This window comes from Symphalangus syndactylus, chromosome 21 (assembly GCF_028878055.3).
Source record: "Symphalangus syndactylus isolate Jambi chromosome 21, NHGRI_mSymSyn1-v2.1_pri, whole genome shotgun sequence".
In the NCBI taxonomy this organism is placed as follows: domain Eukaryota; kingdom Metazoa; phylum Chordata; class Mammalia; order Primates; family Hylobatidae; genus Symphalangus; species Symphalangus syndactylus.
Window position 1 is genome coordinate 67,256,059 of NC_072443.2, and position 26,505 is coordinate 67,282,563.

Genomic DNA, 26,505 nt, shown 5'->3' on the forward strand with positions numbered 1-26,505 from the left:
GAGGAAAAGGGTATATTTTTCCTCAGGGTATAGAAATGATACCTCTGGAATAAAGGTTTTATGACCTGCTTCAGAGAAGAAGAGTGAGGGGAAGGTGAGAATGATCTTCCTGCTTCTGCTTTTTTCTCAAATGCCAAGGTGCCATATTTTGAGGTGGTGTGTCCTCAACCCCATCACAATCATCTAGGAAAACAAGTGAATGATCTTTTCCTATGGAATATAGCCAATTTCCAAACTGTGTTTTTTAGGGTTTATGCCAGCTTTGCTATGATTCTCCCCTTTATACAAAAACCATATTAAAAATATTTCGGTGGGAGTGGTTAATTTTTTTAAAATTAACATTTTACAGAATTAAGTCAAAGAGGTTGGGCGCAGAAACTCATGCCTGTAATCCCAGCACTTTGGGTGGCCATGGTGGGCAGATAGCTTGAGGCTAGGAGTTTGAGACCAGCCTGGGCAACATGGCAAAACCCCGCCTCTACTAAAAATACAGAATTAATTCAAATGTCATTAACTTCTTCAGGCGCATCTTCAAACATCCCATGGGGAGAATCTGACAAATGCCTACCAAGTAGAAAAGAAATATGAACTTAGGTAATCCTCTACCATGTTAAATATGTGATGTGATGGATCAGGTATCAAATCAATCAAAGGTTTTGAACCAACTCTTAACTTTTAAATTATTTAGCCATTTCCTGCACACCTGAAATTTGAAAGACAGCAGTCAAAGAGTACATTTCATTTGCCTGGATTTTCTGCGATCATTTTTTTCTAGAGGAATTTGTAGAGGCTGCTCCTTGTTTTCAATATTAGGGTAAGAAAAACGTGAAAAAAAAAAAACAGTAATAAAACCCTCCAAAACTTTTCTTTCTTTAGGCCTGTCTCAAGACACCAATATTCTCCTTGCCAGCACTCTAATGTATTTTTTGATAATTTGCTTACAGGGCACGACCTTTAGACTTCCATGTTCCCTATCATTTTCCAAGCATAGGATATACCATACTTAGTTTGCCAGCGCTTTTTAATTTTGGAATCAATCACTGAAATAACTGCTGTCATCATTACATGCTCCTAATTAAGCTCAGTAATTGTTTTTCAACACAAATTCAAAGCTGTTGGCTTAGCTGCAGCAAATGAATTTTTCACAGTATCCCCATAATCATTCTGATCACTATGGTACAATGATTATTAAACTGCGCATATAGATCAGGGGTTCAACTCCTGGTGTGGGCTTTGTCCTAATTAACGTGTCTAAATTGATGGAGAAACAGTATTAATGAATTCAAATGATCGTCATGCACATGTTTCTGGTAGAATTACATACTGACAAGTGTCTTCCTATGATGCAACCTAGGAAATGTGTTTTAAATGATTATTTTTAGTATCTGAATTAATATCATATTAGTTCCAGAAAACATAATGGATGTGAACTAAAATCTTGACCCTTTGTTGGGAAACATCCTTCACTTTTAAGTAGTTCAGTCCTGTGTCAAGAATAACGGCTGGGCTAGGTGCGGTGGTTCACGCCTGTAATCCCAGCACTTTGGAAAGCCAAGGCAGGCTGATTACCTGAGGTCAGGAGTTCGAGACCAGCCTGGCTAGCATGGTGAAACCCAGTCTCTATTAAAAAAATACAAAAATTAGCAGGGCATGGTGGCACACGGCTGTAATCCCAGCTACTCCAGAGGCTGAGGCAGGAGAATTGCTTGAGCCTAGGAGACAGAGGTTGCAGTGAGTCAAAATTGCATCATTGCACTCCAACCTGGCTAACAGAGCAAGACTCTGTCTTAAAAACAAAAACAAAAACAAAAAAGAATAATGATTGTGGTCTGTGTTTGTTGGCTGTCCTTCCATAATGTATGTGTGTATGTGTGTGTGTGTGTGTGTGTGTGTGCGTGCATGCTTGTGCCTCTTGGTGTTTTTCAAAACTAGGCTTTGCTTTAGAATTACATGGTATATTTGTTGAAAGTATGTGTTTCTTTTTTTTTGTTTTATTTATTTTTAATTGACAAATAATGATTGCACATATTTATAGGGAGTAATGTGATGTTTTCATACATGTATGCATTTTGTAATGATCAAATCAGAGTAATGAGCATATTCATTACCTCAAAAATCTATCATTTGTCTGTGGTGAGAGCATTCAAAAGCTTCTCTTCCAGCTATTTTGAAATATACAATACATTATCATTAAGTATAATTCCTCTACTGTGCAAATGAATCCCAGAACTTATTCCTCCTGTCTAAAGATCACTTTGCACCCTTTGACCCAGGTGTCCCCTTTCCCTTCCTGCCCGTCCCTGACTCAGCCTCTGGTAACCTCCATTCTACGCTCTACTTCTATGAGTTGATTCTATGAAATCAAGTTTTTTTAGATTCCATATATGAGTGAGATCAGATGATATTTGTCTCTCTCTGCCTGGCTTATTTCAGAGCCCATCCCCGGACCTCTGACAGAGAACACCAAAATCTAAATTTTAAGTCTCTCTGGGTGATTGTGACGTATGTGATGTACACTGAATTTGAGTGTGTTACCCCTGTGGAAAGAATCCTGGTCCTAGCTTCAACATTCCCTTGCTGCGTATACTTGAACAAGCCCTCTGATTTCTCCAGAAGTCATTTCACAAATTATACAATGTGTGCAATAATGTATATTCTGCTTATCTCACAGGATTGTTAAAAGGATAAAGTTGGGGGAAATGAATAAACAGAACAGAAGGGCAGAGTGACTACTATTATAGTTTTTTCTTAGAGGCCTAGAGCTTCTCTAGACTTAAGGTTGTGTTCATGACTAGGGGTAGAGTAGACGAAATTACAGAAAGGAGTCTCCTCTGGTGACCAGGCAGAGAGGAGATTTTCAGAAACCCTTTCTTCTGATAGAGTATATCCTATTTAGAAATAATTTATGTGCACGTTATTTCATTTTTCCAAATCAAATATATATTCTGAGGTAGAACTTAATTCATTGCGACACGATTTTCCTAGACTTTCCAGGTATAAGCAATCCTTCCAAAGCACCATCTTTGGGTAGCCCATTTCTCTTCCCTTTGCAGGGCTTCAGGGCTGGACTTCATATTCTCATGTGTTATGTGATCTTTGAAAGAATAAAGGTTAATCCTTTTTCATGGGAAAGCTTAAGCTATTTCAAAAACTTTGCTTTTAATATTGCTTATTTTCCCTGAGATTTCATTTGCTGTATGGAATTTACTAAAAGAAAGAAAACACATCTTAAAATCAAACCCAGCCTCATTTTATGAATAAGAAAGATGATGCCAGGAGAGAAAAATGATTATTCCAAAGTCACCAATGGATTGATAGAGCTGTGACTAGAAATGATAACTTTAAGTCAAGGATTCTTTTAGGTTGCTTTACACTATACCCAAGTAACCTCAAATAATGTTAGAATCTGTGAATTGTAAAGGCTTTCCTTCTAAGACATACATGTACACACACACAATCTAAGGTGAATATAGTTGTGAGGCTTTTTAAAAAATAAAATTTAAGTTAGAAAGGGTCATATTAAAAGTAAAATTTTACATTTTGTTGGTAATGCACATTATCTGAAATACCTCTGTTCTTTGCTTTATTATCAATAAAGTTGGGCCTAAGTCTGGCATTTAAGCATTAAAAACTTAATTCTTCTTTTTTTTTTTTTGAGACGGAGTCTCGCTCTGTCACCAAGGCTGGATGGAGTGCAGTGGCGCAATCTCGGCTCACTGCAAGCTCCGCCTCCCGGGTTCACGCCATTCTCCTGCCTCAGCCTCTCCGAGTAGCTGGGACTACAGGCGCCCGCCACCACGCCCGGCTAATTTTTTTTGTATTTTTAGTAGAGACGGCGTTTCACTGTGGTCTCGATCTCCTGACCTCGTGATCCTCCCGCCTCGGCCTCCCAAAGTGCTGGGATTACAAGCGTGAGCCACCGCGCCCGGCCAAAACTTAATTCTTTTCTCACTCTTTTTCCATAGTTTCTTGTATATGAGTAAGGGGAACAACAGACTGGGGCCTGCTGGAGGATGGAGGATTGGAGGAGACAGAGGATCAGGAAAAATAACTAATACGCACCAGGGTTAGTGCCTGGATGAATGAAATAATTTGTACAACAAACCCCCATGTCACAAGTTTATCTATATAACAAACTTGCATATGTACCCCTGAACTTAAAAGTTAAAAAAAAAAAGAAATGAGCCAAACCAGATTATGGGGGCTGGAAATAAGCACATAAATTACTTGTCTTTAGCCTTTTAGCTTACAAGTATCTTAGAAATAAAAGACATTTAACAACATTGAAAACTGTCGTCCTCATTCTGCGTATTTTTTCACAGATAAAACTAATTAGCAAATTATCTTGAGAACCTATTTTATATCCTTCTACTTGTTAAAAGCCAATAGATATTTTTATATAAATATATAATTTATTTGTCTATCTTATATTCAGTAAACTTTCAAAACATGTTATAGGAATTCTTATGTTCTTCCTCTACTAACCCCTAGGATCAACCTAATTAGCTCTCAAACATAAAATTACTACTTTCAGTATTAGATGATCTCAATAAATGTATTAATCAAATTTTCATATGTTTAACCATATATTAAACTAATAAGACAGCTCATCATTTAAGAAAAACTAACAAATCAACAAACTCTGAATTGAGTGTTCCAAATTTGTAAAGTGAAGGATCTTCCCCTAACAGATGAGTTTCATTGGTTTGGGTATGATAAAGACAAGGAAGCTTTAGTATGTGGAATGAGAAGACATGGTATTTCAGCTCCTTTGTTGTAAAAAGAAGATGCTGAGGCCGGGCGCGGTGGCTCAAGCCTGTAATCCCAGCACTTTGGGAGGCCGAGGCGGGCGGATCACGAGGTCAGGAGATCGAGACCATCCTGGCTAACACAGTGAAACCCCATCTCTACTAAAAATACAAAAAATTAGCCGGACGTGTTGGCGGGCGCCTGTAGTCCCAGCTACTCGGGAGGCTGAGGCAGGAGAATGGCATGAACCCGGGAGGCGGAGCTTGCAGTGAGCCGAGATCGCGCCACTGCACTCCCGCCTGGGAGACAGAGCAAGACTCCGTCTCAAAAAAAAAAAAAAAAAGAAGATGCTGAAGTTAGCTCAAAAAAATTCAAGATAAGGTAGAATTGCCTTCAGCTTTGAAGTCATTTAGCTAATTAAGTGCATTTAAGTCACTTAACTAATTAATCTAGACAATTTTAGGATCTAAATAACTATGCATATCAATAGTGTATTTTTACTGCAAAATAAAATTAGCTAAACCAGCTTATTTTGCCAAAATGCATTGAAATTTTTACTTTTTGTGTGTGTCATATCAGCTTCACATCTGTAAAACAAGACTAAAAAAATGGTTTTAAAACCGAAAGCTACAAAAGTTTAATATGTATTTTCTTTTCCTGTATTAACACTACATAGGAAGTTTCTACTAACTAAGTATCTTTATTATTTACCTATGTATATTTATGTATGCATATATTTTTAAATTTGTAAATTCCACCCACAATATGAATCAAATTCTGCCTTTGCTGCAACTTTATAAATAAGAACAAAAACTTACTGACCCTTTCTCCCTATAATTCCAGAAATAATATGTGAGAAACAAATGTAGGATTTTTTTTTCTTATTTGCCCAGAATAAAAATTCCCTTTCTGCCTTAGAGGGTACATATCTGTCTTCAACATATTTTTCTAAAATCAGTATTTTTGGGTGATGTGACCCATCAGTGAAGTCACATAATTTTATCTGATGAAATAAATCTAGATGTCCATCTTGATTCATTCTTTATAGAACATTTTCATAATCATTGTATATGTAGCAACTGAGGCTGCAGTTCCACATTGAGGTAGGGGTGGGAAATGCAAAATGAGCTTACATTTTAGTCTCTCAAATTGAGGAAACAAATCTTTTCTTCCTTTCTCTTCATTTTTTTTTCCTTTTATCTTTCTTTTCTTCCTGGCTTCCTGTGTTACTTGCTTCCTGTCTTTCCTCTCTCTCCCCTTTCTCTCTTCTCTCTCTCTCTCTTTAATTCTGACCACAATATGGCAATGCATGGCACCAATCTCAAGAATAAATGTTCTAAGCAGACCTGATCAATAAGACAGAGACATAATTATGGTTACTTGGAGCTGGTGGGTAGGGAGTTAATTATTGCCTGGAAAGCAGCATGAGGGAACACCCTGGGGTACTGGAAACGCCTATATCTTTATCTGAGTGATTGTCACATGGCTTCATACCCATAGAGAAATTCCTTGAGCTGTACACTACAAATTAGGACATTTTATAAAACACTTTATTTTGTGTATGTTTTGGTTCAGTGACGAAGAACAAAACAGTGTGGTGCCCAGAGGTAGGATTTTACCTATAATGAGGTGAAGGGTAACCGTTAGCAGCACAATTCAGGATGACCTCAGATTTTGATAAATCCAAAGGAAAAATGACATCACGTGGCTCCTGAGTAAAAATAGGACGGCTTAAAAGACCATCACCTGGGAAAAGAAAAGAACAAATCACATGAAAAAAATGTGGCCCTGTTTTGAATGCAAGTCTATATTAGATATCAATTCAATATACATATTTAAAATTATTTTATTTTAAAACAATCTCAAATTGATAAAAATATAAAAATGGACAGAGATTTTTTTCTCTTGTAAACCAATCCTCTATGACCCAAATAAATTAGTTTATATTTCCAACAAACAAAGGGCATAACATCCCCAAAACCAACAATATCAAGAAATGAACATTGATTCAGCACTAAGCAGCTAATCTTCAGGTCTCATTTCCCATTTTTTCTAATAAAATTCTTTTTTTTGTTGTTTCGTTTTTGTTGTAGAGACAGTGTTTCACTCTGTCACCCAAGCTAGAGTGCAATAGTGTGATCATAGCTCACTGCAGCCTCTAACTCCTGGGCTGAAGTGATGCTGCCATCTCAGCCTCCCAAGTAGTTAGAACTACAGGTGCTTGCGACAATGCCTGGCTATATGGAGTCACCTTCTGTTGCTCAAGCTGGTCTCAAACTCCTGACCTCAAGCCATTCTCCCACCTCAGCCTCCCAAAGTGCTGGGATTATAGGATGAAGCCACTGTGTCTGGCCCCCAATAAAATCTTTTACACCAACAGAATCCAGTTGATAATTTTTTTTTTCTTTTCTTTTCTTTCTTTCTTTTTTTTTTTTTTGAAACAGTTGTCATTCTGTTGCACAGGCTGAAGTGCAGTGGCACAATCACAGCTCACTGCAGCCTCAACCTCCTGGGCCCAGGTGAACCTCCCATGTAGCCCTCTTGGGTTAATTTTTGCCACCATGCCAGGTTAATTTTTCTTTTCTTGTAGAGATGGTGTTTCACCATGTTGCCAGGCTAGTCTTAAAATTCTGGGCTCAAACATTCCATTCACCTCGGCCTCCCAACGTGTTGGGATTACAGGCACGATCCACCATGCATGGCCTCTCTTAATTATGTCTCTTTAGTCTATTTCAATCTGAAACAATTCCCCAGTCTTTCCTTGATTTCCCTGACTTTAAATCACAAGGCAGTTATTTGGTAAAGTTTCACCTAATTTGGGCTTGTCTGAATAGTGAGGTATCAATGGCAAGTCACAAACTCTTCCCTGTAGGTGTAGGAGCTATAGCCAAAGGCACATATAATAAAAGGGTCTACAAAGATGTTTAAAAATAATAATAAAAGCAGTAAAAATTGGCTTTAAACATCACTATTAAAAAGGCTTCTCCCAGCCAACAAGTACACTGATCCCATTGTCTTGCCCTTTTTCCCTCTATCCCCTCCTCCTTCACTGGATACACCACTGGAGGTAATAAAACACTTTCATTACAATTTGATTCAGGTTGCTGTGCTCTTTATGTTGCATTCTGTCAGGCAGAAGGTTAAGACTTCTATTTGTCCCATTGCTCTTGAAGTTAAATAATCATTTGAATAAGGTGGTACCTGTCAGACTTCTCCAGTATAAAAGTAAGTATCTTTTATTCTTTATAATTAGTGTTTTGTGGCTAGGGACTTTAGACAATGCAAATATGCCTCATTGGACATTTAAACTTTTTATTCATATGTTTCTATGAGGATGATCTGTTTTATTGCTGTGAATCCAAGCTTTCTTATTTTGGTAAATGAGTTATAATACATTTGCTTTTTATTCGATGCTTTCAAATGGCTTGCCCTTTGGCATGTCCTTACCCTTCTTTGAATTCTTCCTTTCTGATACAAGAAAGAGTTCCAGGATCATCTTGTATTTCACCTGCTCTGCCAGCAACGTAGCCATTTTTGTTGTTGTTGTTGTTGTTAAAAACAAAACAAAAATACCTGGCTTCCTTTATTAGAGACTGGTATTTAGAAACCATCATGAGGATGCTCAGTGTACTCATTTTTTTTTGAGGTGCTCTTGCCCTGAGCCTCTCAGCAGATTTGTGTGTGTGCGTAGATTTTATATGTGTGTGTTGTGTTCATTTATGGTGATTTATAGTTGTCCTCTGTTTATATTTGCAACTCCCATTTAGACTGTGAGAACCCTGGTGCCCATTATCTTTGACAAATTTATGCATTTGCTCAATTCCCCTGTATGTGACTAGTCTCCTATTACTGTCAGTATCCTCTTTCCCCTCCTCAGGTCCTGATGTCCACTCCCAGCTTTACTCCTACATCTGCCCTGACACCACTAGCTGGGTGGTTCCTCCCTCCTCACCTCACTCAGATTCTAACTCTGTTTAGGGTCTGCCTCCAGTGTGGACGTCCTCCTTCACCCCACTTGGGCTCTGACACTTGGTACACAGACAGATTCCCACATGGATAGCTTTCTCTCTTTCTCACATCTTTCAGATCACACGGGAGCTCTCTTTCCCCCAGAAACCACCCTCCTTCTCCTCGGCTCCAACACCAGACTCCAGGCTTCTGCCTTCAACACCCTCCCCTAACAATGGAACCCTCCTCCCCTTCCTCAGGCTCTGATACTCTCTGCCAGGCCACCCCACTACAGGCATGACCTTCTCACCTTACTTGGGCTCTGCCACTCACACCAAGTCACCACTGTCCTAACCCCTGCCCCGCATGGATGCCTCTCTCACCCCTCTCAGGTTCCAGCACCTCAGTCTGGGCTGCTGTGGCTCTGCTTTCCCACATGCACATGGATGCCTACCTCACTCAGCTCTAATTCATGGCATTGGACTAAATTGCTATGAAAGAAAGGGAAGGGGAACAGGATGAGGAAGAGCTTAGTACTCATGTGTAAGGTGAAATTTTGTGGTTTTTATTTTTTAATGTCTTGAAACAAACCAAAATACTTCTTCCCCACCTGTTGGGAATTGTTGAGTTAAAGGCCTTGAAAAGGCAGCAGAACACCCGGCCTCAGCCTCTGTTTGCTCGATGGCAGGACATCGATGCTTCCTTACTGGAGAGAGCACTTGCTATTAGCCCAGAGAAGGCACCAGCAGGCACCAGAGGAATCTGAGAACAGATTTCACTATCCTCTCACGTTTTTCCACCTTTTTTTTTTTTTTTTTTTTTTTTTTTTCTGAGATGGAGTCTCGCTCTGTCGCCCAGGCTGGAGTGCAGTGGCGTAATCTCGATTCACGCCATTCTCCCGCCTCAGCCTCTCCGAGTAGCTGGGACTACAGGCGCCCGCCACCACGCCCGGCTAATTTTTTGTATTTTTAGTAGAGACGGGGTTTCACCATGGTCTCGATCTCCTGACCTCGTGATCCGCCCGCCTCGGCCTCCCAAAGTGCTGGGATTACAAGCGTGAGCCACCGCGCCCGGCCGTTTTTCCACCTTTTAAAGGACTAAAACTGTTCTTTCCTTTGCCTTGTTACTATGTAGAATTTATGGCTTTTTGATAAAATATTATTGAAACATCATCCCAAGCCGCTGCCTTGAGAAAAATACTTTTGAATTGATGTCTCTCGGCATGATGGGTCCAGCACGTGTTAATAAATTTCTGCTTTTCTTTTGTTAATTTGATTTTTGTTTGTAGGAGGGTGTCTCAACTAAAAATCTAAAAAGGGAAATAAAAGAAATTATGTTTTCTCCCCTACAGTGCAATGCACAACATCAAGCGTAAACCTGATCATGTTAGGACTTAATTCGAAATTCAGTCTGTAACTCTCATAATTGTACTTGAGTGATGTGTGAGGTTGCTTCTCCTACGTTAACCCATAGTCATTTCCTTCTATATCAACCACAGTACTAGAGAACCTCAAAGCTGGAAGATCTTTTACAGACCACTCAGGTCAGACTTCTTGGTTGGAAAGGCAATAGAGCTACTGGTTAAGAACGTGTGCTCTGGAATCAAACGGGCCTCAGGGGATTTAAGCAATCTTCTGTGTCCTTGTTATTAAAATAGATGCAATGTCTATATCAGATGGTTGTTTTGAGATTTAATAATATATTGTTTATAAAATATGTCACATTGTGCCTCATAACGGGTAGATATATAGTCATCAAATTATGACAAGCATCAGCATCATCATGATCATCCATCATCATTATTACAGAGAAGGAAATTGAAACCCAGGAAGTTGAATCATCTTTTCCAAATTTACCGTCTGACTTAAGAGACAGCAAGAAATTAAACTTTAGCTTCCTGATTCCCTCTCCATTGTTTTCACCATCCACTCAGATCTGCTTCCATTGCATTAGTCTTCTAAAATATTTGCAACTGGGTAAAATAAGTTCTTTTACTAACTTCATCTTAAAATTGTAATTTCGGCACCTTTCATCACTGACCTAGAAGTGTAGATAGATAGAGGTTTTAATTCTAGCCTAGTCAATTCATGGCTCCCCAGTGCTGGACAATTTACTTCACCACTCTTGTTCTCTGATTTCTCAGCTGTTAAAGGAGGATGCTATGTCGTGTATCTTAGTGTTCCTGTAAATGATGATTGAGCAAGTGTATTGAAGATGTTTTACTGACTTTTCTTACATCAGTGCCTAATGAAATGTGTGAAACATTGTAAGTACAAATAACAAACAAACAGAAATTAACAATGCCTGAAAAGAAAAGGAACATATCGTGACAAAATTACTTAAAGAAAAAAACCAAAAACAACTGTGGAGTAAAAACAGTCTGGTCAGGCTCACAGAAGGGAAGGAGTTCTTGATTTCCTAATGTCATCCTCACACCCTATAGCATTTACTGGTGAAATAACAGCATTCTGAGAATTCTCATTATAACTTCCAAATCTGGAGATAAGCAGATTTGTATGTACACAGATGGAAAGGTCTTATCTTTTTCTTTTACCTCTTTCTGGCTGAAGAGCAATGGAAGAGGGCTTCTAGGAAAAAAAAAAAAAAAGTAAAGTGGGGAAATATGGATAGTAAAGCTGACTCTATTTAACCAATTAATAATGTCATGCCCATGCACTCAGGGGTGAAGCCTCTGAAGCCCATTAGAAAAGTGCTACATCTTCCAGTGTAGTATACTGACGTCTCTTCCAACAATAATCTTGCTACAATTCATTAAAAAAGAAATCTCAGGATAGAGAGAAGCACCCAGGTATCCTAAAAAGGCTGAACTTTCCTTGGCCCCATCATTCTCTCAGGCTACAAACCGTGGGTACTCGCGAATATCCTGTCTCCAAACTGGAGCTAAGAAGGAGAAAAAAATTGTTTCCAGATATAATAAAAAGAAAGTTCAAAAAATTTATTTCCCCATTAAGTAAAAAGTGAATTTACTGTACACAGTTTCTCAAGCATGAACAATATGAAAAGAAATGGAATAGTAACTATGCAAATATATTGCAGCAATAAAAGAGTAAAACATGGCATGACCAAGACAGGGAAAATACTCAGTCTAGAAGAAAACATAACTCAAGAAAACCTAGGGAATTTCTCAAAACAATTTTATGCTACAGAATAAGAGCATGAGTTTTTAAAAATAATATAACAATGCCAATACGAAAAAAATACACAGACAATAGAACCAGATAAATTTGGAGACTGTGAACCTAAGGACACAAATTGTAACCCAGGCAACGTCAATAAATAACAAATAAATCAATTGGAATAGGCAAGCAACAAAACAGATACCCACTGAAAGTCACATTACTGCTATAATATTTTGAGATGATTGTAATTGTCTCACATAATGTGAAAAAAGCACAGATAATAAAACAATGAGGAGAAGGTAATGGATTAGAAACATAGATAAAGATGATTCAAAATAAAGATCCTTGATGTCACTGAGTTACAGAATCAAACACATCTCTCAGTAAATACCATTAAGAAAAGTTACTATAAATGGAAAGAACATGTTCCAGAAATATTTGAAAGAGTGAGTACTCAACACCAAAGCATTTGCTGACTAAGTGGCTAACATTTGAAGAACATCAGGAGGAAGCTTCTTTAAGACTGGGCAGAAATAGCAAGCTAAGTAAAAGAGTGAAAGGATGGGCACAGTGGTTCATGCCTGTAATCCCTGCACTTTGAGAGATCAAGACAGAAGGATCACTTGAGGCTAAGAGTTTGAGACCGAGCCTGGGTACTATAGGGAGACCCTGTCTCTACCAAAAACAAAAAGAAAAGAAAAATTAGCAGTGGTGAGTGCTTGTAGTCGCAGCTACTTGGGAGACAAGGTGGGAGACTCGCTTGAGCCCAGGGATTTGATGCTGCAGTGAACTATTATCACACTGCTGTACTATGGCCTGGGTGACAGAGCAAGACCCCATTACACACACATACGCACAGAGTGATAGAGAATACTCAGAATAAGCTGGGATTTTAAACAGTGCCATTTTATACCACAAGACAATGAAGAAAAGTCTATAAATATTCCGAATGAAAGGGTGACTTGAGTATTATCACCAATATATCTTTCAAATATAATGGCATCTGAGCCGGGCACGGTGGCTCACGCATGTAATCCCAGCACTTTGGGAGGCAGAGGCGGGTGGATCGCCTGAAGTTAGGAGTTTCAGACCTGCCTGGCCAACATAGTGAAACCCCATCTCTACTAAAAACATAAAAAATTAGCTTGGCGTGGTGGTGGGCACCTGTAATCCCAGCTACTAGGGAGGCTGAGGCAGGAGAATCGCTTGAACCCAGGAGGCAGAGGTTGCAGTGAGCTGAGATCACACCATTGCACTCCAGCCTGGGCAACAAGAGCAAAACTCCATCTCAAAAAACAATAATAATAATAATCCAACAAACACATTTGAACAATTTGAACGTTAAAAAAACTAATATATAAAAGCTAATATGAAAAATAACATGACGATTCTTAAAGAGATCACTTAACAATGAAATCCATTCAATTAAATATGAATCAAAATGCAGATCTTGAGAATGAAGGAGGAATAATTGGACACACACAGAATACATTCAAACACAAACTTATACTTAAGAACTCTGCTAGTTTTAGTTATAGAACAGAATATAAATGCTACCAGCTCGATAAGATAAACAAGAAAATAGAAAAATGAGACGTCAATGAGGGAATATAATTAGAAATATATGAGCGCTAGTATCATCTTTCAAAGCAAGAAGTCTAAAGATACATACATGTACACATCTATACATATAATATTATTGTATTTACAAAAAAGGCATTCTGACCTCTTTGTATCATTCATTGTATCTTTTAACCTTGGAGAAATCATTTTAAAAAATTTCTTTTTTTGTCTGAAATCATTTATTAGAAATTCAAATTATTCATCATTTTTACTTTGCTTTATTCTATTTTCTTATACTAAAATAAAATTTAATCTTGATGTTAAAAGTAATGTCTATGGTATGATCTCATTTTTATAAAATATTTGTATTCTTCTACATTGTTATCTATCCATACATGAATACAGTATATCTTCTCTGTATTTATATATAAAGATGACTATAATTTTACCAAATATTAATAATTTTTATTTTTAGAGAAAGTTTTATTGGAGATAGGTTTTTTATTTTCTTTGCATAATTTTTTATAGTTTGAATGATTAATATAAAAATGCATTATATTAAAGAACCATCAGATTTTTAAAAAATGAAGAAAAGAAATGGGAAAGAAATAAGCTGAGATGGTAACTTAATTTTTGATGGTGGGAATATGAATGACTTTTTTGCAGATCCCCATAAAATCTCTTTAAAATTTCCAACCCCCTATCTCCTGCACAAAAAAAGAAAATCTGGTTGAAATAATGCATATTAAGCAACATACATTATGCCAGGCACAAAATGAGCACACAACAAATGCTAATTCATTTGCTTTCCTTTACTTTCACTCAGAGAAAAGTCTGGTTTAAAATTCATCACTGGCCATCAGAGAAATGCAAATCAAAACCACAGTGAGATACCATCTCACACCAGTTAGAATGGCCATCATTAAAAAGTCAGGAAACAACAGGTGCTGGAGAGGATGTGGAGAAATAGGAACACTTTTACACTGTTGGTGGGACTGTAAACTAGTTCAACCATTGTGGAAGTCAGTGTGGCGATTCTTCAGGGATGTAGAACTAGAAATACCATTTGACCCAGCCATCCCATTACTGGGTATATACCCAAAGGACTATAAATCATGCTGCTATAAAGACACATGCACACGTATGTTTGTTGAGGCACTATTCACAATAGCAAAGAGTTGGAACCAGCCCAAATGTCCAACAACGATAGACTGGATTAAGAAAATGTGGCATATATACACCATGGAATACTATGCAGCCATAAAAAATGATGAGTTCATGTCCTTCGTAGGGACATGGATGAAACTGGAAAACATCATTCTCAGTAAACTATCACAAGGACAAAAAACCAAACACCGCATGTTCTCACTCATAGGTGGGAACTGAACAATGAGAACTCATGGACACAGGAAGGGGAACATCACACTCCGGGGACTGTTGTGGGTTGGGGGGAGAGGGGAGGGACAGCATTAGGAGATATACCTAATGCTAAATGACGAGTTAATGGGTGCAGCAAACCAACACGGCACATGGATACATATGTAACAAACCTGCACATTGTGCACATGTACCCTAAAACCTAAAGTATAATAATAAAAAAATAAAATAAAATTCATGTAGTCCAATTTGGGGGTATATCTTGGCTTAATAATATCTTATATTTGTGAGAATTATTACTGGTTTTCAAAAAATATACACATACAGCAGTTTCCAAATTAAACCCCTGTGATGCCTTTTGTGAGATGCACATTTCTGTTCCCATTTGATAGATGAGAAACTTAACCTTAAAGATATTTTTCTAACAAACTTTAGGTCATTTTGAAAGACACAGAAGTTAGGTCTTGTTGAATTATCATCAGTCAGTTGATATCATTCTTTTTTTCATTTATATTTATTATCAATTTTTTAGGAGCTTGAATTTATACCACTTGGTAAGTAAAAAGTCTAGTTTCAACTAATTGTTTAATATCTTTTGGTAAATTGTTAGATTTTCCTCATACTGTAATGAAATGATTAAATAACAGCAAGTCTTTATTGTTTTGTCTATACTATCAGAAAAAGAACAACGTTGGTTTTCTATACAAGAACTGCTGAAAACATGTGACAATATGATATCAAAAACAAGAAATCAAAATGCATTTTCAAATACTTTTGCTTTAAGAATGTATTTGGGAATAAGAATGGTGTTGGTATTTTTGAGCCACTGTAACAATTAGTGAGTAAACGTATTGAAGACACATACTGACACATACTACTATACAATCACCAATGATTATAATGGTACTCTCTACAAAATGTTTTATTAGGGAGGCTGGGCATGGTGGCTCACACCCGTAATCCCCGCACTTTGGGAGGCCAAGATGGGCAGATTGCTTGAGCCCAGGAGTTCAAGACCTTATCTCAAAAAAAAAAAAAAAGAAAACGTTTTATTTGGCAGTAAGGCGAGAACTTTGGAATAGGTGGACACTGAAAAATAAACGTTTCTAAGTAATAATTAAATGAAAAGTGTACATTATTGTCGAAAATGCATACAGGGCTCTGCCCTACCTTTCCTCCTCCATTATCTTCTAGAGAATTAAAAAGTTAATTCCATGATCTGACTGCAATATTACATCTAATCTACCAGTATCTAACGTTCATTATTATTCCCTAAATACTGAGAACTTTTTTTTCTAATGCAGTCACATTCTGGCATTTCTGAATGGCCCATGAACCATTTCATGGAGAAGTAACTCTTAAACCGTGGAGATCCTTAAAGGCATGTTCAATCTGCTTTAGGGCATTCCTTGGGCCATGGCTGACTGGATGAGAAGTGAATATGTTCTTCTTGGGCTCTGGTGTTTCTCTCTCCCAAGAATTTAGATATAATATTAAGAGATGCTAGTCTCTGCTGATTGCTTGAGCAGAGATGAGGATGTTCATAACTTTTATAATATCCATCGTCCATAAAACTCATGAAGAGGTAGAGAACACCAGTCTACACAAAGGCAGAAATTGAGATAAGTAGATGATAGAGAGAGAGGGTGGGGGGAACAGAATGATGGAGAGAATGAGTAATTTAGAGGAGAGAGGCTTTATTCCCTGAAGTTTTAGATCTTTGGTTTCAGTTTCTAGTGAGATCTGCCTCTAGGTTATGTGAACCACTAACTGTATGGTTTCTGTTTCTTACAACTAAAACAGGCTTGAGAAAGACAGCTTTAAATAAACCATAGAAAGAGACCAGTGTTTGGCTGCTTTTCCTCTCCAGAACTACAAAAGTGCAGACAACCTGGGCTTTTAGAGGAAATCATAAGGGAAACTCACATACATTAGAAAGCCTGTATCTAAAACAACACAGAACTAAAAGTCGTATTATTTTTGGTTCTACCTGAATCACATTCTATGAGCCTGGGTAAATTTCAGGCTTCACCCAGGGATAAGACTAGAGAGCTCCAAGATCACACCCAGATATAAAGTACCTGAGATCTTTCTGTGTTAGAATTTTGCTGCTCGCAATATATTTCCCCACCCCAGTTCCTGGAACCTCCAGAATATCTTCTACTGCAGAAGTCTAATTTGCACAAATGTTGCAATGCCTTTGAGGATTTTTCATTTGTGTGAGTTGGGGCTATGAGCTGGGGCATTGCATATTGGTTAGGCAGCTGATGAAAGGGAGAACCTGGAAGTCAGTGGGTCAGCAGTGAGTCATATTTACACTGAATGGTGGGGCAAGGCCCCCAGGGCATGTGAGGGTCGCTGAGAAAGTATTCCCATGCCCAAAAGGAAAGTGCCATTAAAACGCAAATAAAAAACATCATTCCAGATCAAGAAAGATACCAGGGAAGTAAGAAAACATTTTATATTTTAATACCTTTAATGGCAATTTTTTTCTGCCTTTTGAACAAGGGGCCTCACATGTTTATTTTGTACTGGAGTCCACAAATTATGTAGTTGAACCTGACTAAAACTTAAAGACATTAAATAATTAGCTCAAAATCACATCCTCATTAATAGTCCAGAGCTGGCATTCAAATCCAGGTTTGACTCCAAGTTCAGAGCGACACAAATTATACATCCACTTGAGTTCTGCATACTTTCAGTACTATAAAAGCTCTACCCTCCCTGGCTCTATTTTTCTTCTATTACCAAGCTTCTACCTTAGTTTTTCAAACTCATACTCTTTAACCTGCAGAGCTTAACCTACACTAAACTCACCTAATATCTTTCTTGGAATGCAGGTTTTATAAAGAGTTAAGCCTTTTTTTTCTTTCCTTTTTCCCCTTCCCTTCCCTCCCCTCCCCTCCCCTTCTCTTCTCTTCCCTTATTTCTTCCTTCTCCCTCCCCTTACCACATGTATTTATCTTTTACCAATTTTCTTTAAACTTCCAGTCAAGTCAGAAAATTTTAAAATAGAAAAAAATACTTAGAGAAATGTTTAGCTAATTTACGGAAAAAAAATAAAACAGAAAAGTAATTCTAGACAGGTCAAGTGTCCTACTTAAGAACTAGAGGCGGATGGGAGCTTTAAATCAAAAGATCAAGCTCTGAACTGAGATCCCACTGCCTGTTGATGTTTATCTTTTGAAGGGTTTTATGCAGTGAAGATATGTCAGACCTACTTTATAGGAGAAAGAAAAAAGGAAAAAAGTAAACTTTGTCAGCTATGTTCAAAAATAAAGATGATAAAGCTAGAGTTTTAAAAATAGTTACGAAATCCTTATACTAGTCTAAGTAGAGAGATACATCTTGCTAAGGTGGTGGGAGCAAGAATTGAAAGCAAAGGTAAAAGGTAATTTGCCAGTTAACTGAACGTGGGAGCATGATTAAAGCAGAAGGAAACATTAAAGATTGCTCAGAGATTTGTTGTTTTTCAAAACAGGAATAAAGAAAAGAGGAATGCTTGTACTAGGAAAAAATACTAATTCAGGTATAAAGATACTGATTTTGATGGGTGCTGGGGCTCACAGGTTTACCTGTCCAACCAACAACTGGAGACACTGATGTTGCTCAGTATTAAGGGCTGGGATGGGAGACTGATTTTTGAATTGTTGCCTTTTAAATTGTAATAAAAATAAATTTTCATTGTAATAATCATTTGATAATAATACTTTCAACAAATGTATTTGGAATTATTTCAAAAGTATATGTTCAATAAAGCTTGAACATCAAGCATCAGTTAGATTCAAGCCATACTTGAAATCAGCACTCACTTCACAAGATGCAAAGCTAGACTGTGTCTATGGACTGACAATCAGTGGGCTCTTACCGTAGGTAACACCAAAGATGTGAAGAAGAGGAGCTGCACAGTCACCTGACAGTGGCCATGCTTGTTATTTCTTACATGCAGTAGACATTTGAGAAGACAATTCTTAATGTGAAAGGTGCTTTTAACATAATAATGGAATGATTCTGGTTATTTTTATGTTACTCTAGCAGAATGAACTAATGGTATACACATGGTATAAAGTTGAAGATCTGCAGTATTTCAGTCCAGTCAGACATCTATGGTGATCTTGTGATTTGAGGGTAAGCATTAAACCTGCCTGAAATGTATATGCCATATTGGAAGTGGCATGCAGATCATAAAGTAAATTATAATAAGAAGAGTTCATTAGCATATATTTCACATTCTGTTGATCTCTTTAGGTTAAAGCCAGACCAAAAGAAAATTCTACATCATTGCTTATCTAGATATTGCCAGCACACAGTGATAAATCCAACATAAGTAAACTCGACCAACTTTTATTAGCTCTAACTCTGTGTTGAACCTTCTTTATGCACTGACAATGCAAAAATAAACAAGTGGATTACATTCAAGAAGCTGACACTCAAATAAGAATAATTTGGGAGCATAGTAAGTGCCAGGAATAAAGTTAAACTTGTACATGAATTATCTTATTTGGTCCTTTCAAGAACTCTGAAAGGCAGATTTTAATATTTCCATTTTAAAGATGAGAAAATGAGGTTTAGAGAATGGAAATAACTTGCTCAATATCAAATAGCTAAAGGGTGGTGAGGCTCAGTTTTGAATCTAGGCAAACTGACTCCAGAACTCATACTGTAAATCACTATGATATATACACCAGAAAGGCAAGCCAATAAGAAAACAATTAATGAACTACAATATTACAGGAAAAGTATTACACGAAAAGTATAAATATAATTTTAAAAGAGCCCAGAGAAGGAAGCAATTAATTCTACCTAGAGGTTTTGGAAGAATGCCAAAACAGGTAACATTTGAGCTATGTGTAAAAGAATGAAAATAAGAATGGCATTGAAACAGGAGTTATAGTAAGGAAGTTTTAAGAAGAAGAATAGCTTGAATAAAGATATGAAAATACCTGTCATTCAAAAGAATATAACTAGTCTGGAAGGAAGGAGAGTCATGAAATTAAAAGATGGAATGGTAGATTTAGAACAGTTTTGAAGGACCTTAAATGATATGACAGAGGTCTGAATTTGACCTGTAAACAGTTAGAAAACACGGAAGTGTTTTCGGTTTTAAGCAAGATTATGATATGTTTAGATCTATGACTCACGGGAGGAAGGATAGGGAAAGAGAAACCACAGATCAAGGAGATTATTTACCAAACATTTGAAAACACTGAGATAATTGGGCATTGTCAGTAGGAACAAAGAGAACAAGAATGATGTGAGAGCTTTTTTGAAGTATGTAGGCACAATACCAACGATATATTATAAATGATTTGATGTGAGGAAAGAGGCAAAGACAGCATTAGAGATTACTCTGAGTTAGCTGTTAGGGATGAATGCAAGAATGCATGTATGTTGAAGTCCTTAGCTGTTAAAGGAAGAAGGAGAAGAGAAAGATGAGGAGCAGTGAGAATGAAAGAAGATGAGAAAGGAGATATAAATTTAATTTATTTTTTATTCATTTACTGAACAATCATTTATCTGTGGGACTACCATGTGCAAGAACCATCTTAGAGCCTGAAAATACAGCAATGAACAAAACAGATAACTTTGAGTCTGTGACAGTGCTTGTATTCTAATTGAGGGAGGCATAAGATAAATGAACAAATAAACAGAGGGCATATGAGATTGTTGTGAGTGCTATGGAGGAAAATAAAGGGTAAGGGAGCTAGAAATGCTGAAGTGAGGTGTTATTTTATAAAAGGCAGTGAAGGACGGCATCACTGGTCTGGTGACATCTGAACAGAGATCTAAAGAAAAGTGGATAATAAAACATGCACTGATAAAAATTTCTAGGCAGAGGAACAGCAAGTGTCAAACCCCTGAGGCTGACAGCACTGATATAATTTAAGGGAAAATAATGGTGGCTGGGACCAACGTACTTGTGGTATAGATGTATAATAATTGGATTCTAGATTTCTTTTTGTATATTGAAGCAATGAGATTTGTAATATGTTGGAGAAAAATTTGGAAATCATGAATGAGTATCAGTATTCAGCCTAAGGAAATGGAGGGATAGGTTTTCCATTTTCTGGGGAGAGAAAACACTCAAGTAGAACAGTTTGCTTGTGCTAGGGGTGGAGAGGAGGACCAAGAGTTTGGTTTTATAAATGTTGAGTTTGAGGTTTCTGTTAGACATTCTACTAAAATATCTAAGGTGGCATCCAATAGATGAATCTGGAGTTCTGGAGATAATTATGAACTGAAGGTATATGCATTTTAAGGTCATTGGATTGAGTGTATACAAAACAAACCAAACAAACAAACGACCCCAAACCCATCCTGAAGACACAGCAACAGCTAAAGATCACACTGGTGAGGAGGAACCAGTAAAGGGACTGAGGAACAACAGCCAATGTTGTAGGAGTGTCCTATGAGAGTGATGGACTAGAATCTAAAATTAAAGAAGCTGAATGGTCAGCTTTGACAAGTAGGGAAGCTAGGCAAATAAGATGAGCAAAAAACATACCACTGCATTTAGCAATGTGGAAAAGGTCACTGGGGACCTAGCAAGAGTTGCTGAGTAGAGTGTACATCTTGAATGGAGTGAGGATATGGAGTGTGTGAAGAGAGGAATTCAAGACAGTGAATTTGAAAAAAAAAAAAAAAAAGTCTAAGGAGTTTCTCATAAAAGGGTCCAGAGAAATAGGGTTGTACTAAAGAAAGACATGGGGTCAATGGTGCATTTGGTTGAGATGGGATACTACATTATATTGACATGATTCTGGGCATGATTCAGTTGCATGAGAACATGATGATACAGGAGAGGGAGAAGACAATACCTTGAATGACACGGTGGAGGTAACAGGGAGGCATTGAGTTCACAGTGCAGTGGTTGGCCTTAGAAAGCAAGCTTCCATCCACAGTAACAGGAGGGAAGGCAGAGTAAGTGGAGACAGATGGAAAATACACTGATGCATGTGGGGTGGAAAGCAAGTTAAAATTATCTTCTGTTTTTTTTTTCTTATTTCCTTGGGAAGTAGGAAGATCATCAGCTGAGACAGATGATAGGAGAGGAAGTATGGGAGGTTTAAGAGGGATGTATGTGTGAAATGATCTTCAGGAGAATGAGAAAGTATTTGGACTAGAGATATGTGATAGGACATATCAGGAAAACTTGTGAAAATTTCAATATGGACATGGAAAGATTGCAAAGTACCCTGCCTAGTTCACTTTTCATAAGATTAACCCGGCCTTTCAATGACTATTAACTACTTTACAACAATGTAAAGAGGAGAAAACTATTAAGAATGCAAATAATTTTTGGTCATTGAAATGCAAATAAACCGTGTCCAATGAAATGCAGGTGATTTTTTTTTCTATTTTTCCCTAATGGATAAGCCAAACCTTTTGCTTGTTTGCTTTTGTAACAGCTTTCTTAAAATATGATTCACATACCATCCAATTTACCCATGGTAAGCCTGTTCTGCATCTATTTATACATTTATTTTAGCATTCCTTATCACCTACACATGTGTGGTACTTTGGATTCTTCTTTGAACGAGTTGCAACATTTTACTGGTCCCTTCATTAATCACTGAGTTAAACAAAATCTTTCATGTGTTCATTTACATTTCTTTGAGATTGATGATTTTGCCCTTTTAAAAACTATCATAAAGCATGTTAAATTTGGATTTTGTGAGGGACTTGTAGATGTAGATAGGTAGCTAAAAGCAGGAGTCTGGTTGGGGCAAGAGACCGAGTTTGATGGCATTGCTTTGTAAAAGGCAGCAACAGCATGGAATTGAATAAAAAGAAAGCTAAGGATGAAAACCAAGGACTGTCAACATCTAGGGAATTGACAAAAGAAAGAAAGCAGCCAAATGTTCTGAGGAAGATCTGCACGAGAAGTTGAGACTATTTTGCCAGAACACCATTATACTATTTTTCTATTGTTGCCATAACAAATTACCTCAAACTCAATGGTGTAAAACAACACAATTTTACTATCTTATAGTTCTGTCGGTTTGAATTCCATCTGTCTCCACTTACTCTACCCTCCCTCCTGTTACTGTGGATGGAAGCTTGCTTTCTAAGGCCAACCACTGCACTGTGAACTCAATGCCTCCCTGTTACCTCCACCGTGTCACTCAAGGTATTGTCTTCTCCCTCTCCTGTATCATCATGTTCTCATGCAACTGAATCATGCCCAGAATCATGTCAATATAATGTAGTATCCCATCTCAACCAAATGCACCATTGACCCCATGTCTTTCTTTAGTACAATCCTATTTCTCTGGACCCTTTTATGAGACCCTTTTATGGGTCTCAGTGAGCTCAAATCAAGGTGACATCAGGGCTGCATTTCCTAGAGGCTCGGGAGTGAAATCCGTTTCCTTGCCTTATACGACTTCTAGAGGTTGCCCACGTTCCTCGGATTGTGGACATCTTTCTCTATCTTTAAAATCAGGAATAGCATGTTGAGTCCTTCTCACATTAAATTATTCTACTATTCCTCCATAGTTACATTTTCCTCTGGCCCTTTTTCTACCTCCCTCTTCTACTTCACAGGCCTCCCCAGCTAATCCAAAATAATCTCTTTACTAGCAACCTTAATTCAAGTTTTAACCTTAATTCCCCTTTGTCTTGCAATCTAACAGATTCACATGTTCCAGGGATTAGAATATTGACATCTTGGGGGCCATTATTCTGCCTACCCCATCCATCATATGGGAGGCCAAAACAGGAGAGTTTTTAACAAGGAGGATATAGTTAAGAGTTATATTGGTTACATATGTTAAGAGTTATATATGTTAGAGAGTAACCATGAAAAACAAGAGCAACAGCAATAAGGCACTAATGTTGATTATCAGAAAGTCTCTTGTTTCTTCTTTGGGAGAAATTTCACTCTCAAATCAAGATGAATTGAGACATAAAGGCCAAGCTTGAGATAAACTGAAGACTGAAATAAAACTATGGAACGGTGTACCGGTTACTCTATAAAGAAGTCAGACAGCAAAGAGAAGGGAGAGGTGAGCAGAAACAACAGCAGGACGTAGAGAAATTGTTTGTATGTATGTATTTCAGTTTTGATTATTTATCTTTTTAAGATGAAAGAGACATGCCTATTTGTACATTGACGCTGAGGGACCAACTAAGCAGGAAACTCAGATTCTTTCTTTTGAACTTCTGGGTATTTGACCCCATTACTTTCCCAATTTTAGAACACTTCAACATTAACCTTTGAAAAATAACAACCTACTGTCAAGTACACAAAACAACTAAAAGCGCTTTTTAAAGATGTCTCAGAGTAAAGATGCTAGAAATGCTGCAAAATCTATTATTATCATTGAGATACTGCAGTGTGGCCCATTGGTTCCTCTTCGAGATAAGACTGTGTCTCTCTGAAATGTCATTGGCTCTCTCTATATATACTAATAACATAAATATTTGGAAAAAGTAAATACAGTCATGAGTGGCTTAACAATGGAAATGCATTCTGAGAAATGTGTCATTAGGCAGTTTTGTCATTGTGGGAACATACATCACAGAGTGCACTTACACAAACCTAGACAGTATAGCCTGCTACACACCTAGGCTGTATGGTACACAGCTTATTGCTTCTAGGCTACAAACCTGCACAGCCAGCATGTTACTGTACTGAGTACTGTAGACAACTGTAACATATTGGGAAGTATTTGTGTATCTAAACATATCTATACATAGAAAAGGTATTATAATCCTAAGTTACCACCATCTTATGGGGGGAGTCAGTCATTGATCAAAATGTCACTACACAGTGCATGACTGCAAATAACTGATGAGAATACTCTTTAAAAAAATCTGGAATGGTAAACATACATATGCACCCCAAGCGTGCATTATTTGATGATAACAGACATAATTTTGCTACCATGGTTTCACTGCGAAGCATGCCAATCCATCAACCATGCTTCATGTTTAATGTCAACATAAATATCTTAATGAAATCAATGCATTTGGGTTAAACATCTCCCAAGTGGCCTTCTTTGGAAAGCTAAGACCGTACCTCATTTTCAATGGCTTTCTACCTTCTTAAGTTGAATTCTATCCCTCATTCCTGTCACGTACTTCTCCTGCCCCATGTGCCTTGCAAAAATGCCACCAAATTTGTCAGAGAAGATTTGCCCTTTGTGAAACTAGCCTGATTACGTTTTATCAGCTCATATCTCTCTGGATGTTTGGTAACCTCATTTCGTATTACTGTCTCAGGGATCTTGCCTACAGCCAAGGGCAAATCTGCTCATTTATAATTTCCTGGTTCTTTGTGAGCTCTTTTCTCACAGATGGGGGCAGGCATTTTTGTTTTTGTTTTGCCTCTGTCTGTAACTGTGAGACATTTTTGCTGCTGTTGTTCTCATTTTGCTTTAAAACTAACTTATTTAGAAATAAATGTATATTTTCTGAGTGGAACACAATGAAAGCATCTCATAAATTAAAATTATTGGCTGATAAAACCTCTTACATATTTCCTGTACTTAGTAAAGTTATCTTTCTTATCAATAAATGCTCATTATCATGTTGAGAGTGGATGATCACTTATTCTCCCTATTACTCTCTTGCTATATCAGTTTAAACTTCATAAACACCATAATTATACTAGACTGAATTCAAATATGAAATAAGAAAATGAAATAGAATCCCGTGCTTCATTATGCTAAATTATCTTCCTCTCAATAGAAAATGACAGGGATAGTTTATGGAGATGACAAACATGAGGAAGTTCATATTTTTCAGACTCATACTCAACATTTTTGTTTTCTTTTATGAGCAGGAAAACTGGTTCATTCCCTGTGTAAGAAAAGCCCTTGACATTTACTGTTTATTCCTTCAAGGTTCAGCCGGTTCTGAATTTGCGTTCCTGTCTTTCTTACTTCAATGTTTGAACACAAATAGTTTCCCTGACTTGTTACATTGACTTTGTAAAAATTTTATTTTATTTTATTATTATTATTATTATTTTTAGACGGAGTCTCACTCTGTCGCCCAGGCTGGAGCGCAGCGGCGCAATCTCTGCTCACTGCAAGCTCCGCCTCCCGGGTTCACGCCATTCTCCTGCCTCAGCCTCCCCGAGTAGCTGGGACTACAGGCACCCGCCACCACGCCCGGCTGATTTCTTGTATTTTTTAGTAGAGACAGGGTTTCACCGTGTTAGCCAGGATGGTCTCGATCTCCCGACCTCGTGATCCGCCCGTCTCGGCCTCCCAAACTGCTGGGATTACGGGCGTGAGCCACTGCACCCGGCCCAAACATTTTACAGCTGAGTATGCATCAAGCTTTTCCTTCTCCTCAGTCCTATTCATGCATTCTTTCTTTGTGTTCTTTATCAACATGTTTCTATGTTTTTCACCATAGGGAACCAGTTAGACAAGAGAAATAAGTGACACTCCCCAGCGGCATGAACTGGCAAGAAAATGCAGGAAAAGTTTCATTCACTCAACTAGCATTTTTTAAAGATTAAGGTTATTACTTTATGCCATTATAAATGTAATGGATGCTTATTATGGAATATTTGCAAGACTCAGAAAAATAGAGAAAAAATACCCAATTATTACATTGCAAAATAATTACTGTTAAGATATTTGCACCTATAATTCCAGGATTTTTTTTCTATACTATCCCAACAATTTTTAATCCGTGCTGATATTCGGTTAACAATATAACATAGGAATTTCTCTGCTATTAATTTGTCCTTGTGAATTTTTATTTTTAA

At 37.5% G+C, this 26,505-nt stretch overlaps 1 protein-coding gene across 10 annotated transcripts in view; it reads right to left on the reverse strand.

The window, feature by feature from the left end:
- Positions 1-26,505, reverse strand: part of CNTN6 (contactin 6) — a 512,408-nt gene that overhangs the window by 195,591 nt on the left and 290,312 nt on the right. For all 10 annotated transcript variants that reach the window (XR_010118662.1, XR_010118660.1, XR_010118661.1 and 7 more), the window contains exon 3: positions 6,369-6,495. Coding sequence is in view for 7 of the 10 variants with exons in the window: in XM_063630727.1 (XP_063486797.1) it covers positions 6,369-6,495 (127 nt within the window). In the remaining 3 variants the exon portion in view is untranslated. The remainder of the gene's footprint in view (positions 1-6,368; positions 6,496-26,505) is intronic.